We start from the raw sequence: 15,164 nt of genomic DNA, 5'->3' as shown, positions 1-15,164 counted from the left end.
ATTACAAATTAAAAAAGTTTATTTCTAAATAAGGTTTAGTTTATTAAAAAAATATGGATACTAAAAGCAATGAAAGCATAATACAGTTATAATAATTTATTTAATTTTAATAAAAGCAAGATAAACAAATTTTTGCATTACATTTATCATTAATTAAATTTAATAAATTATTTTACCTTAAATATTTACAAAGATATTTGCATATGAAAAAAGTTAAAAAACAAAACGTTTAAAATTTGTTGAATTTAACATTACAAGTTTCAGTATAAAAAATATTTTTATTATTGTATTAAATTTTACATTTAATAAAAATTGTTGAGCTATTGTTTATATTATTAAATATATTTTTAAAAAGTTGTATAAAAAAAATTAATTGATTGTCAAATGAACCATAAGTATAAAATAAAAAAATAAAAAAATTACAAAAATGAAAAACTTGACAACTCCTACGATAAGAAATTTAACACAATGCATTTAATGACGTGTCTCTAATAAATTTTAAATTGGGTGTCCGCTAGTTACACGATGGTTTAATCAACTGCCTAATCAAATACAGTAAGTTGAGACTCTTTTCTTCAGTAATAAAAAATACTTATTTTGCTATGGGGTAGTTAGAATTAAATAATTATTTATCGATGGCTCCTAAAACTGAAGTTTTTAAATAATGACAGAACCTATTTGTGAAGATGAAGGCTTGCTGCAGGAGTGGTCACCTCTGACTCAACTTCTGCAGCATATTCCTTTAAAGATTCAAAAGGGTTTATTTTCGCAAAATTTAAACTTAACATGTTTAGATGTTATTTCCGACTACATTGTGCTGGGAACTAATTTAAGTATAGTTTACTGGTACTGTAGGGAAAGTGGTGATTTGCAAAGACTACGCCTGGAGGTACATATACTGTTAAGGGAGTAAAATTTGTAAAAAAAAAAAATATAATTTACAGTACAATATCATATTTCAATTTTTTTAGAATTCTAATTGTGAAATAACTTGTGTTAAAGTTGTTTCAACTGTTGAGTATATGGTAGCTGCTGGAACTAATCAGGGTATAGTAACTGTTTTTCAAATACCCAAGCAGGTACCTAAAGCAGTTCCTAATGCATTGAAGCCCAAAAATAAACAAATTGAAAGATTTACAATCAATGGCCTGCATAATGCTCCTATAACAAACATTGAATGGAGTCAAAATGGAATGAAATTATTCAGTGGAGATAAAAATGGTGTTGTAGTTCTTACTGAAATTGATTTTGCCATGGTAGTACTTAAATCTTTTTAAATAAACATTAATTAATTCAAAACAAATAAATTTTTCATGTTAATTTTTAGCATTTAACTAAATCAGCAGAACTATTGAATGAGCATTTTGAAATTACTCAATTAAGTTATAACCAACAAAGTCTGTTGATCTCGACAATATTTAGATCTGTAATATGTGATGGCACTAAAAATTGGGAAATTTGTCAAGTAGGAACAAAAGAAAGGAAAATGTATGAAATTTTTATTTCAATGAAAATCCATTTTAAACAATATAAAATTAAATTTTTTTTTACAATTTTGATTTCAGTCTTGGAAAATTTGGTGCTACATTTTGCAAATTTGAACATGGTGTAGTTTTATATGCTTGTAGACCAGGGTACCGTTTATGGCTGTCAGATAAGAGTGGAGTGGTCCAACAGACTCTTATATTTAAATCTGCACTTCAGTCAACCTGTCCGAAAATTCAAATTATAAATCCTGTAAACAAAAAAGAGCCTTATGATACTGGTTTTGGAAAAATAATACAATTTGGAGACAACAAATTAATAGCTTACAATTCTGAAGTTTTATATGTTTTACATCCTGGAGCTGTCAGTGTTGTTTCTGTTTTATGCAATGTGCGAAAAATTTTAGATTTAGCAGTTAATGAAAATGAAATTTTTGTTCTCGAAGGAGAGAGAAGTTTATTAAGAATCAGTCCAGTACCTGATAAGCATTCGACAGGTTAATTTTTGTTTTTTTTTTTTTTAATTTTTTAGGCATAATATTCTAAACAAAGCATAACGGTTATTAATTTTGAATATTTCTAGATATGCTGTATAATTCAATGTCTAGAAAAGCCTTTAATTTAGATGATTTTGCTGCTAAAATTAAAGACACTGCAGTGGGATCAATCAAAAAAATTACCAAAGATTTAATTACAATACCTGAAGAGTAAGCTACTCAGTTTCTTCTAACTATAAATATATATATTTTGCCTATATAAAAGTAGTCCTGTTTTAAAGTTCTGGGTTGAGTTGTAAAAAATTAATAGTAATTTTTTTTTTTAGTTCGTCACCCAATTCTCCTCCTACAGTAGCTGATGAAGCAGTTGAATTACCGCCAATTGTTCCTTTGCCAAACGGAATGATGCCTAGTCTTTTTCCCGAAAATGTTGAAGTGCACTCTTCAATTCCCAATAATAGTTGGTCAAATAATACCTTTTCAAATAATAGTAAACCTGAAAGTGTTGACAATAAAGTTTCAAACACGTTATTTAATCATGACTGTCACGAAGAAATTATTTTTAGGCCTTTAAGGAAGAAGCGCAATAAAAAACCGAAAAATTTGTTAAATTCTTTAGGTGTGCTTAATTGCATATTATATCATTTCTAATGTTGTACTTTTGTTAATAAAATTGTAATCTTTGTAGTTTTAGAATCTGAATCGGATACTACGAGTACCGTTAGCGACGATAGGTTAACTTGGGGTATCGCCAACGATTTATCATTATCAGAAGAATCTGGTATCAGTCAGTCTCAATCAAGTTTTTCGGTGCTGCGTGATATACCAGCATTGGTTCAATCGGGAACTGGAACAAACAAAGGACCAGGAGTAGAAGAAATTATTTCAGTAGCTGATAATAAATCTCAAACTTCTCTAGACACGTGTGAAAGTGTTTCCGAGCAATTACCATCGTCGGAAAAATTTCGCATCGAGCAGGAAAAAGTTTTTGCACAACTTGCAAACAGACCATTCGTGTTGACAACAACAACAACCAACAGTGAAAAAACGGACAACATGTCGGTGTCTTTTAACATGACCACTTCAAGCAGTGTTTCCAGCAAATTAAGCGAAAATGTGGCATCCCCAAGTGAATACTCTGATAATTCAAGCATGGTTTTGGGAACGAAAACGTCAGAATCACAAACACCTGATAATTTTTTAAATGATGATCATCACCATTCTCCCGAGAATATAAACCTCTGTCCGTCCAATAGTAATTTTCAAAACTGTAATAATTTAAGTAACAATGAAAAAAAAAATTTCGATTTAATTCAAAGTACAAGTTCTCAACCTTGTCACGAATTAAATGACGAGACAAAAAATGATAAATTAATAGCTCAAGAAAGTAATGAAGTAAATGTTGATGAAAATTTATGTAATAAAAAAAACTGCTCAATTAATAGTAATCAATCCGTAGATCTCAACGAAGAAAACAATGAAATAGGTTCATTTTTTTTAAACAAAATTTATTTCAATATCAAAAATAAATTACATCTTATTTATTTATTGTATTTTTTTTTTTTTTTTTTTTAGACTTTGCTATAAATGACCTTTCGGATTTTTTTATGAAAGAACATTTGGATAGAATTGAAAGTTCAGAAAAACTAACACTAGCGGATCAGTTTTTTACTTCCGGTAAAAATACAAGTAATGTAGAAAATAGAAAACGAGAAAAAAAGGAAAATTCTGATTACTCCTCGACCACCGAACATTTGACCTACGGCCCACCAAGCGGAAGTAGTTTGTTAAGTTCGCAACCTTCTTCCGATTACTCATCTAGTGAGTGGTACTTTGTCCTTTTTTTTTTTTTGTTTTTTTCTCATAAATTTATTCATACGGGTAATCATTTCTTTTTTCAGTGTCGAACCAAACTTTAAAGCAGCAAATACAAGATTTTTCCGATCATTGGCCTCTACACAAAACTCCAGAATCGATGGTTAATCTCGCCGTTTGTAAAAACTATGGTCTTTGCGTAGATGCCAACGACCAAGTGTATTATTCGGATCTTTCTGGTCTCGCCTTAAATTGGATTCTTTTAGATTTCAAAGCGTCTGCCATTTCTGTATCCTACGATGGATCAGTCGTTTGGTTAATGCATAAGAAATCCGTTCACAGATTGAAAAATCATTCGGAAAAAAGTTTGTTTGATTTCAATTTTATTATCTCTTCGTTTTTATTTTTTATTAACCTCAAAAGATTTTTCAGATCCTATTTCAAACGAAACAGAAGAAATTTCATCCAACGCTTTGGCTTTTGCCGTTGATCAAAAGACCAATGACGGTTACATAATCACACCGAACGGGAAAATTATGCATTATCGCCATTCGGTGGACGACGACAACGACAATAACCAAGAAGAAGAAATATTTTGTCATCATTTTGTGACGGGTGAGTTATCCGCTTACGAAAAAGAATCTTGTTTTATTATTATTATTATTATTATTTTCGTGTCTCCCTTGTGTCGCAGATATTGTATGTTGGAATGGTACGATTGTCGTTTTAACGGAAAATCAACAATTGTTATATAAGTCGTCGTCCGATAAAAGTTTCAAGAATCTGTCGACGCCGAAGCCTCACATCAATAGTATATCAATGGGACCCGACAATCTTCTTTGGATAGTAGACGAAAAAAATTTAATTTATTTTTCCGATAATTATTTCGAAGACAATTCTCTTTGGTGGCAGGTATTTCACACGTTTAATTTTTTTTTTTTTTGAAAATCGTCGCGTCGGAAAAACAAAGCATTTTTTTTTTGTCAATTGACTTGTTTTTTAGATTCAAATTAGCGATTACATATTTAGCAATTCGTCTGCAACATTTCAAAATCTCTACAGTAAAATAAAGTTGAACAGTTTGAAGGGGAACGTTCATTGCAAAAACACGTACATAACGTCGAATGAAAATTCAATTTGGATTTATGAAAAATTCGCTTCGACGACGAGAATAAATAAAACCGATTTTACAGGTAGCTGAAAATATACACATAAATATTTAATTTGTTTAAACGTTGGAGATTTACGCTTGTAAAATTACAGGCTACAAGTGGGACGAGATTTTTTCCAAGCCGGCCATGTCCACCATTCCGTGGCAAGCCATATGTGCCGAAGGAGTTTTCGAAGACAAAGGTCACGTTTGGCTTTTATTAACGGATGGAAATATTTTTTGCCATTCCCCCAATTCAAATGATTTCCAGGTGAATATCGAACGTTCGTAATAACGTGCGTTCCGATTCGCTATCGAATCCCGTAATTTGGTTAAAAATAAAATTTCAGGCGATTTCCGTACCTTGCGATGATGACGTCATATGTTTAGCATCCTCTACGGACACGCTTTGGGTTTTGTCAGAAAGCGGAAGATTATATTCGAGATTAGGATTGTCCGAGAGTAATCTGTTTGGAAATTCATGGAGAGAATTGAAGTTACCGCAAATCGATAATTTAAAATTGGTTTGGGTGTCGTGCGGATGTGACGTTGCTTGGGGTTGCGACGTACTGGGAAGAACGTTCATCACGATCGGATCTCCTCATCATATGGCGACCAACATATTTGATGCCGCTTGGTTGGAAGTCGAAGGAAAGCCCAAAGGAGTTCATTTTAAAAAAGTAAACCTATAGAAAAAGGGAAAAATTTTTAAATTTTTTATCGGAAATAGTTTTTAAAAAAATTTTTAAATTTCAGGTTTTTGTCGGACCTCAACTTTACATGGTTTGGGCTTTAGATTCGAAAGGAAATTTATTCGTACGAGAAGGGATATTTTCTCATTATCAAATAGGAACAAGTTGGGTGTACGTGGGCGGCATCGAAGCAATTCACGTTTCAATTTCCGGTACTTCCGTTTGGGCTTTGGGAACAGACGGACGGATTTACCGCCGATGCGGAATATCGGATAAAAATTACATCGGAGATTTTTGGAAAAGCATTCCGGGAGATTTTAAAATGATGACAAGTTCATTTACCGACGACCTTTGGGGCGTGACGCAAGAAAACAAAATAATGAAATTGGAATATTACATCAAAACCTTAGACAAAAAAGATGGAAACGGTAAAGAAATACAATCGGAAGATGTCAGCTGGGAGTTGGTCGAGTAAAAAAAATAAAATAATTTTTTAAAATGTCAGAGTGTCCGTTCTATGTACACCCCCGATCGATATACAAAATTATTTATTTATTAAATATTAATATTTTATGTAAAAAATTGTAAATTCGCGCTTAATCCTTGCAAAAAAAAAAAAAAAAAAAAAAAAAAAACAATTTACACAGTGTGCCGTTAAAAGCTAATCTAAAGCTATTAGCTTAATCTAATCTCTCTCTCTCTCTCTCTCTCTCTCTCTCTCTCTCTCTCTCTCTCTCTCTTAAATTCTAATCTCTTTTTTTAATTACAATTTATAAAATTAAACTTTTGATTAATTTTAGTCGGTCGGTGAATGTAGGAGGAAAAATTAAAAAAAGTGTTTTCATTTTTAAAAAAAAAAATAAAACAATCAATCATTTGCTGCTTTAAATATATTACTGTGATTTTATTCATATATTATATGCTCGATGTAAAAAAAAAAGTTAAAATTATAATAATGGTAATAATATTTACACGTTACTAAAATAATAATAATAATAACAATAATTATATATATATATATTTTTATAATTTATTATTATTAATATGGATGATATATGTAATTTTACACGTTACCGCGGTCTCTGATTTTAATTTATTAAATTTTTTATTGCTTTTTTTTTATCAATGGGAAAATTTTTTCAATTTGCCACATTTTGTTAATTTTGTTGCAAACGCCATTGTTGCAAATAATTTTTTATTATTTTAAATATTTAAATATATTTAATTACCTTTATACATATATATGGAAATCTTTGTATTTAATTTTATTGTGATGATTTTAATGTAAAAAAAAAAAAAAAATATTTATTTAATATAAAATAAAATTTAATAATAATATATTGGAATTTTTATAAATTTTTTTTTTTTTTGTTTTATCAACCCTAAGTTACACTAGGAGATTAAGATTAAATGAAATTTTTTTTTAAATTTTAATAAAACTAAACACAATAAAGTTATTTTTAGTTACTGTACTAACAAATATTTAAATGTCTTGTTTATTTTTAAAAAAAAGTTGTTGAATTAATATAAATTTTTTTTATAAAATTATTCTCAATGACGGATAATTCAAGGGAATGAAAAGAAATTTTTTAAATAAAATCGTAGGAAAAATAAATAAATAAAAAAAGAGTTTTCCTGTCGTATAAAATGCATAATGGAAAATTTATGAACGCAAACAATAGCATGCATAGAATAAATAAAAAAAATGAGGGGGGCAAATTTATCAGGGTTAAAAATTTCCAAAAAGCTTCCCCGTAAAGCGTCACCTGCATTACAATGCACATGCTCAACTCTATGGCACACGAGGAGTCAAACGACGTCCGTCTCATTAGCAATGGAGAACACGACGAGTTTTTTTTTTTTTATTTAATTTCAGTTAAAAAATTTATTTATTTAAAAGTTTTTTAGTGTATATAAATAATTAAACACGGTCGTTTTACGTCAATTAATTATTATTATTATTATTTTTTCGATTTCGTTAAATAAAGAAAGAGAGAAAGGAAATGAAAAATATATTTACATAACAGGGAAATGGGGGATATATAATAAAAAAAAAAAAAAATGCGGGAAAACCTCGCTCGATTTTGCTAAAAAATAAAACGGCGGTTGATATTTTGTTATTTTTTTAAAAAACTATTTTTATTAAAATTATTATTATTATTGTTTGTGACGGTTGCCTTTAAAATAATTTCAGGTTTTTTTATCGCGCCTTCTTAAACTTCAGGTATTCGTTTTTTTTTTCTATACGTTTCCATTTGTTCTTTATCTGTATGTAATTAAACGTGGATGTAAATGAATCATCAATCACCTCGTGTTAAATTTTATTTTTTTTCTAATTTATATATAATTAATAAAAGGACAGCATCAGGGGTCATAGTTATAATAATAATAATAGTGTTTAATCGTCAAATGAATCCCTTAAAAAATTCAAGTTTTATCAGGATGAATAATTATTATTATTATTATTTAATTAAATCCAGTCGGGTGAAATTTGATGTTGACCCGCCATTCAAGGTAAATATTATTTTAACCTTTTCAAAAATTTTTTTTTTTTTTTTTACTTTTTTTTTTTTTTTTTTTATTTTAATACTTAAATTATTATGTTGATGTAATAAAATTAATGATTTAATTCAACAACAACAACAACAACAACAAAACCTGCTTGGATGATTGTGAATTTATTAATAATAATAATAATAATAATATGCTAATGTTATATTGGAATTATTTATGCATTCACAATTTTTAAAATGTTTTACACACACACACAGAATCAAAAAAAAATTATTTTCATATAATCTTTAGTCTTTTTAACAATAATAATAATAATAATAATACATTGTTAAACCAATGAATAATAATAATAAGTATTAGTAAAAATATATAAAAGAAAAGTGATGATGATGATGATGATGGTGATGAGGTGTTATAAGGAAAACTTTTGTTCTTAAAAATTTCTTTTTTTTTCTCCCCTTCCCCCCTTGTTAAAATATCTAAAGAATTAAGTTTAAAAAATGAATTTTCTTTTTTTTTGGAAAATTTAGAGAAAAGAAAAAAAAGGGTTTGAATAATGAATGATAATAATAATAATACAAAAGTTTTTAACTTTAAATAAAGACACACAGAAACAAAGTAAGGTTTGATTAGTTTTTAGTTTAGTTTTTTTTTTTTTTTGTTATTTAAGATTATAAAAATTATGATAAGGAGAATGATGATAATAATAATAATAATAATAATATGATTATGATGAGTTTTGAATATTTAAAGACTTTGTAACCTTTACAAAAAAATGATGTTAAAAAAGGTTTGAAAAATATATTTTAAATAAAAATCAACTTTTTTCATTTTCTTTTGTTAGTGTTATTTAAAAAATATTATTATTATTAAATTTTTAAAAACAACAACATGTCTTTGTGTTGTGTTTTTTGTTTATCTGAAAGAAAAAAATTTGACAGTTTAAATAATAATAATAATAACAAAAAAAGGCTACAGAAAATGTGATGAGATGAAAATCAAATGAAAGGATCCTATAGAAAAAATCCAACAACAGCAAAAAAAAAAAAAATTTTTTTTTAGTTCTATTTTAGTTTTTTAGTATAAAGTCAAAAAAAAAATTTATTTAGCTTCTGCTTGTCTCTCACTACCGAAAATAATAATAATAATAATAATAATAAGTGTCAGAAACAATAAAAAAAGAAAAAAAAATCAATATACATGTGAGGAATGATTATATATACATATGAGAATAACTTAAAGCTTTTTTATTAATAATAATAATAATAATAATAATAATATTTGGGTAGAGATTAATAAATAAGAAAAAAAAGTCAAAATTTACATAAAACATTTTTTTTTGTTATTTTTAAATTCAAGTCATTATTCAACCCGAGGGAAAAAAAATAAATAAAATATATATCATAGTAAAAAAAAAAAATAAAAAAATAAAAGCAAATAAAATAAATCAATATTTAGTGAAAGAATGTCTGTGTAAAGAAAAATTTCTTTTGTGTGAGAGAGAGAGAGAGAGAAAAGATTTAAACATTTTCATAAGTTAACAACCTTTTTATCCTTAAGGAATTTCTTTTTTTTTTTTTTTACGTATACACCTTTTTCACAAAACACTTGTTATGCCTTTTTTTTTTTTTTATTTTCTTTCACTCAACCTTTTGATGTCGACTCAACCTCTAATCATAATTGGAATTTTTTTTTTTAAATTTTATTTATTTATTTAATTGATTATTTTTCAATAAGTCTATGTAACATTTAATTGATTATTCGTGCATTAAGGAAAAAAATTAATAAGAGGATTTTTTTGTAATCTGCGCTATTTATTTACTCCCCCTTTCTCCTCCTCCTCACCATCTCCCCCTCCATATTTTATTTTAAGTGGTTAATTATTAACATTATTAAAACGTTTTATCATATTCTATCGATTTAATAAATAAAACAATCGTTTATGTAGGAAAAATTAATAAAATTTTATTAGCTCGTTATTATTATTAATCAAATATCAAAAAGGTAAATAAATAAATAAAAATAAAAATGGCCGTCGTAACCGTCATCGTAACCGTCATCGTAACCGTCATCATCGTCGTCGTCGTGCATTTAGACAAGGTTTTAAATTTCCATAGAATAAATAAACGATTTATATACAAAGAAAAAAACGAACTTTTACGATTCGATAATAGTATTAATTATTAGTATTGTTTAATAACAAATCGGAAAAAAATTATTATTATTATTATTAATAAATATAAATAAGATTTTATAAACAAAAAAAAATCTTTTTCTTTTTCTCTTTTCTCTCAATAAATAAATTAAACTAATAATAAATAAAAAATTATTAAAAAAAAAAGTTTTTTTAATTTATTTTTTTTTCTCAATGTTTTTTGTGTACAAACACAACAAAACAATTTAATAAAAATTCATCCGAGAGTTTCTTTTTGTTGTTGTTGTTGTTGTTTTCTCTTCATTCCTATTAAGAAAATTGGATGAAAAGTTATTATTATTATTATTATTATTTATACGTTTAATCTGAGGTAATGTTTTTTTATAATAATAATAATAATAATAATAATAATCGATAATGTTTATTTTATTTTAAGTATTAATAACATGAAAGTTTTTTTTTTTTTTTCGATCGATTTTGATTTTTTCAATTTCTCTCTCTGTCGTCGTTATTTTTATCATTATTATCATTATTTACATTTTTTTTTGTTGTTTATTTGCATAATACGTTATGAAAATGATTTATTTAAATGAGTGTAATTAATATTATTACGGATTTATATTAAAAATTAAAAAAAATCATTTTTCGTTTTATAAACATTAATATGGATAAAGTAAACATTATTATTATTATTAATATTAATAATAAATAAATAAATAATATTTATTTATTTTAATTAAAAACGATTTGTTTACGGTTTGACATTTTTTTTATTTTATTAATTATTATTTACCGCGGGGGAGGGGGGGTTTCTGTTTGTTTGCTTATTATTTAAGAAAAGATTCGTTTGTTGATGAGTCGTTCGTTTTTATTTTATTTAAAAAAAAATTATTTATATATAATAACATACAAAAATGTGTCGTCAATGTGTTTGTTTTTTTTGGGGGGAGGGGGGGAACTTGTAGCGCGTAACGTTATAAATCATCGTGTAATGATGAGTCGTCGGTATTGACTACTTCCGTATTTATTTTTTGGCACCATTTTTTTTTTTTTGCTTTATCGATTTGTTTTTTTGTTATAAATTTTTATGGAATTTCAAAAAAAAAATATTCGTAATAATAATAATAATAATAATTTATTAATTTAAATCGTGACGATTTTTTTTTTAAAGACGCGGATTTAACCGGATGTTTATGAATTTATTGCTTTACCATTGTCATAACATTACCCGAAGACTTTAAACCGCAAAAAAAAAAACCTTAGTAAAGAAAGCTCAGTAGGAGTAAGTAAAATTTAAAAATAAAATACCGTTGAAACCGAACGAAAATAATAATAATAAAGAGATACAGTCATAGAGAGAGAGAGAACGAAAAAGAGAGAGAAAGAAAGAGAAAGAGAAACAGACAGAGCCTGAGAGAGAGAAAGAGAAAGAGAGAGAGAGAAAGAAAGAAAGAAAGAAAGAAAGAAAGAAAGAAAGAAAGGGAAAGGGAGAGAGAGAGAGAGAGAGAGAGAGAGAGAGAGAGAGAGAGAGAGAGAGAGAGAGAGAGAGAGAGACAGAGAGAGAGAGACAAAGAGACAAAGAGAGAGAAAGAGAAACAGACAGAGATGAGAGAGAGAGAGAGAGAGTGAAAAATTTTATTTATTTATTTATACGTTTTTCGTCTGTCTACCATTCTTCGGGGGGGGGGGGCAAGGAAAACTAAAAAAAGTCATTAAAAGTTAATTTACGTCGTGTTACATTAAATTTTATAACTTTAAACAACCGGGAAAAGGATTTTTTTTGAAATTTATTCTCTCGTCCTCTTATTCCTATCGTCCTTTATTTAAACAAATTATTAAACAAATTATTATTATTATTATTATTGGTAAATTTACCGCAGAACCTAAATTTTTTTTTTCCATAATAATTTTAAGCCGAAAGAAAAATCAGAACGTCTGCTTAAACCGTTTGTTTATTATTATTATTAATATTCATTCTTACCTCATTTTTCTATTAATTTCACTTTTTTGAAAAAAATGTGACAAATATTTAAAACGATTTAAAATAATAATAATAATAATAATGATGATGATGATAAAATTTCAACGCGTTAAAATAAAAAATCACGTAAATTTTTGTTTTGATATATTTAAATAATAATAATAATAATATTTTAAAGAGTTTAAAAAAAAAAAAAAACTAGTTTGACAATTTGGCAAAGAATCTTAATAATAATAATAATGATTCGAGTTGTTAAAATAATAATAATAATAATAGAAGACAAGAAAATTAGAATTTTATATTTTATAGGACGTAAAACGTTGTAAAGACGGTTATCAAAAACCGGATATTAAAATTTTAAAAATTTCAATACGTTAAAAAATTGGATATCGAATAGTTTGTGATTTCGATCGAGGGGGGGTAAAGGGTGGGGGGAAATAACATAATAAAAAAGAAAAAATTGATAAAATAATGATGATAATATTGATTTCGTAACAACAACAACAGAAAAGAAAATTTTTTTCCTTCGAGTTTTTTTTTTTTAATAAAAATTATTATTTATTATTAAATTAAATTAATGTCGATCTGTCTTTTCTTTTCTCTCTCTCTCTCTCTCTCTCTCTCTCTCTCTCTAACACGAAAATTAAATTAAATTTAAAAACAAAAAAAACGTTTTAAAACTTTAAACAAATCGACTACGACGACGACGGTCATGACAAAAATAAAATTTCGTAATAAAAGAAAAAAAAATGTCCTCCATTTTTTTTTTTTTTTTATAAATAATAATTTTTTTTTTTTGTGTTTAAATATCAATTCGAAAATAGGCCAACGCGGTTTATTTTAAAACAATTAATAAAAAAAAAAAAAAATCGAAAAGTTTTATATTTATATACAAACGCGTTTCCGTTTTAATTTTTTTCCTTCCCCCCCCCGCCTCCCTCGCCCCCCGAAAAAAAAAAATTCGGTTTCGGTCTGCTTCGATTTCCTCGTGTAAAAAATTTGTCGCAATAAAATCGCGACAGAACAACAAATTTTTTTTTTCTGGAAAAAAGGTTTTGATAGTTGGAACGGATTTTTACGGGGGGCAGAGGGGAGAGAAAGAGAGAGAGAGAAAATGTTAAAGAAAAATTCAAAACGAAATTTTTTGACGTTGTACGAAAAAAAAAAAATCATTTTTCCTTTTTGACATGTTCAACACGAATCGGAAGGGGAGGGGAAAAAGCCATCAAAAAAAATTTTTTTTTTCCACTCTTTTTTCATTCCCCCCCCCGTTTCCCTTCTTTCACCTCCCCTCCCTCTCTCTTTGAAAAATACCTGAAATTTTATCCTTTTTTTAACATCACATTTTTGAATTATTATTATTATTCATCGATTGTTTTTTAATTTCATTAAAAATTTTTCGAATGGAAAAAACGAAAAAAAAAGTTTTTCTCCAGAGATTCATGATTTAATAATAATAAATTTATATTTGTGGTCAGTTTTATGTTGGAAAATGGCGGCGGCGTCTTGTATAAAAAACAAACAAACAAAGTTTTCAAAAACCGCACATTTTTGTTTTATTAATATCGTTTCGTTCATTCAATCATTCATTCGATCATCATCATCATTATCATCATTTTACAAATCCCAAAACTTTTGTTTAACAAAACAAATTTTTCCTGTTGCTGTTGTTGTGAAAAATTTGGTTTAGGAAAATTCTTTCGGTTTTTTTTTTTTAAAAAAAAAAAAGATTTCTAAAATTAAGTTTATGAAGAGTCGAAAAGGCTATTTTATTTTATTTTCTAAAACGATTCGGGAAGAGGAGATGAGTGGAGGGTAGGGGAGGGAGGGTTTAGAATAGTAATTCGAACAAAATTGTTTTGTTTTTTTTTTAAATTAATGTTTTGAAATTAATTTTTCAAAAAAAAAAAAAAAAAAAACCTTTTTTAATCAAAAACAAATCTTTTACATCAAAAGGATCGTTACGTCATCATCATCATCATCATCATCATTATTATTATTATTTACTTTTTAAAATGAAATTTTCAATTAATTAATGATTTTTTATCAATAAATGTAATAATATAATACGTACCTTATTTTATTGATATTATCGATTTATCGATTTTAAAAAAAAAAACGAATCGGTTCTTTATTTAATTTCCGATTTATTGAAAATGACTAACGTACGATAATATCGATAATAATAATAATAATGATAATAATAATAATAATATTAATACGTCAGTTTTTATACGTAAGAGGATTTTAATGTCGACAAAAATTAAAATTTTATTTATTATTAAGATCATCATCATCATTTTTTTTTTAAATCTTAAGTCCCCCGTAAATGCGTGTGTGTGCGTGCGTGTGCGACTCAATTAAAAAAAAAAAATGTGGAAAAGGTTTTTATTTTATATCGTCAGAAGTAAATATTACTCGAGAGCAAGGTGGAGCCATTTTCTTTTTTACATCGTCTCCAAATGTGAGAGACTCGTTAACGTGTTTACGGTTAACACGTAATAATTTTTACTGTCGTGAAAAAAAAAAAAAAAAATAGTTTAATAATTAAAATAAATTTTTTTTTTTACACGTGCGTATTTATTTGAAACGTGGTGGGAGCGGGGGCGGAGGTAGGAGGCATTAAATTATCGAAATATTATCATTTTGAGTAAAATATCAATGAAAATCGAATATTTGGGTTTTAATTTCGTTGTTGGAAAAGAAAAACCCCCCAAGTTTGTTACATTTCAAAATTTTATTTTAAAATCGGAGCCATTTTTAATTTTTCACTTAATTACAAAATGTAATTAACGTATTAATAAAAGAATGACGTCATGATTCTCAAAAAGTAATGAACGTTACAAAAAATAATAATAATAAATATTAATATTAAA

The 15,164-nt window shown here is 26.7% G+C and overlaps 1 protein-coding gene across 1 annotated transcript; it reads left to right on the top strand.

Annotated features, from left to right (window-relative positions):
• Nucleotides 1-664: 664 nt before the first annotated feature.
• Phum_PHUM278630 (uncharacterized protein) lies at nucleotides 665-6,322 on the top strand (the record flags this gene model as incomplete). The annotated part of the gene is made up of 16 exons (XM_002426766.1): nucleotides 665-889; nucleotides 972-1,256; nucleotides 1,328-1,488; nucleotides 1,566-1,981; nucleotides 2,068-2,191; nucleotides 2,263-2,600; nucleotides 2,670-3,368; nucleotides 3,596-3,802; nucleotides 3,883-4,161; nucleotides 4,229-4,411; nucleotides 4,491-4,708; nucleotides 4,800-4,989; nucleotides 5,060-5,217; nucleotides 5,297-5,626; nucleotides 5,703-6,100; nucleotides 6,286-6,322. The coding sequence occupies 16 exons, from the start codon at nucleotides 665-667 to the stop codon at nucleotides 6,320-6,322; spliced, it is 4,248 nt and encodes a 1,415-aa protein (XP_002426811.1).
• Between the last annotated feature and the right edge of the window lie 8,842 nt (nucleotides 6,323-15,164).

Source organism: Pediculus humanus, genomic scaffold (genome assembly GCF_000006295.1).
Source record: "Pediculus humanus corporis 1103172107659 genomic scaffold, whole genome shotgun sequence".
NCBI classification, from domain to species: Eukaryota; Metazoa; Arthropoda; class Insecta; order Psocodea; family Pediculidae; genus Pediculus; species Pediculus humanus.
Note: the sequence above shows the minus strand (reverse complement) of the source record. Positions and strands in the feature narration are given on the sequence as shown.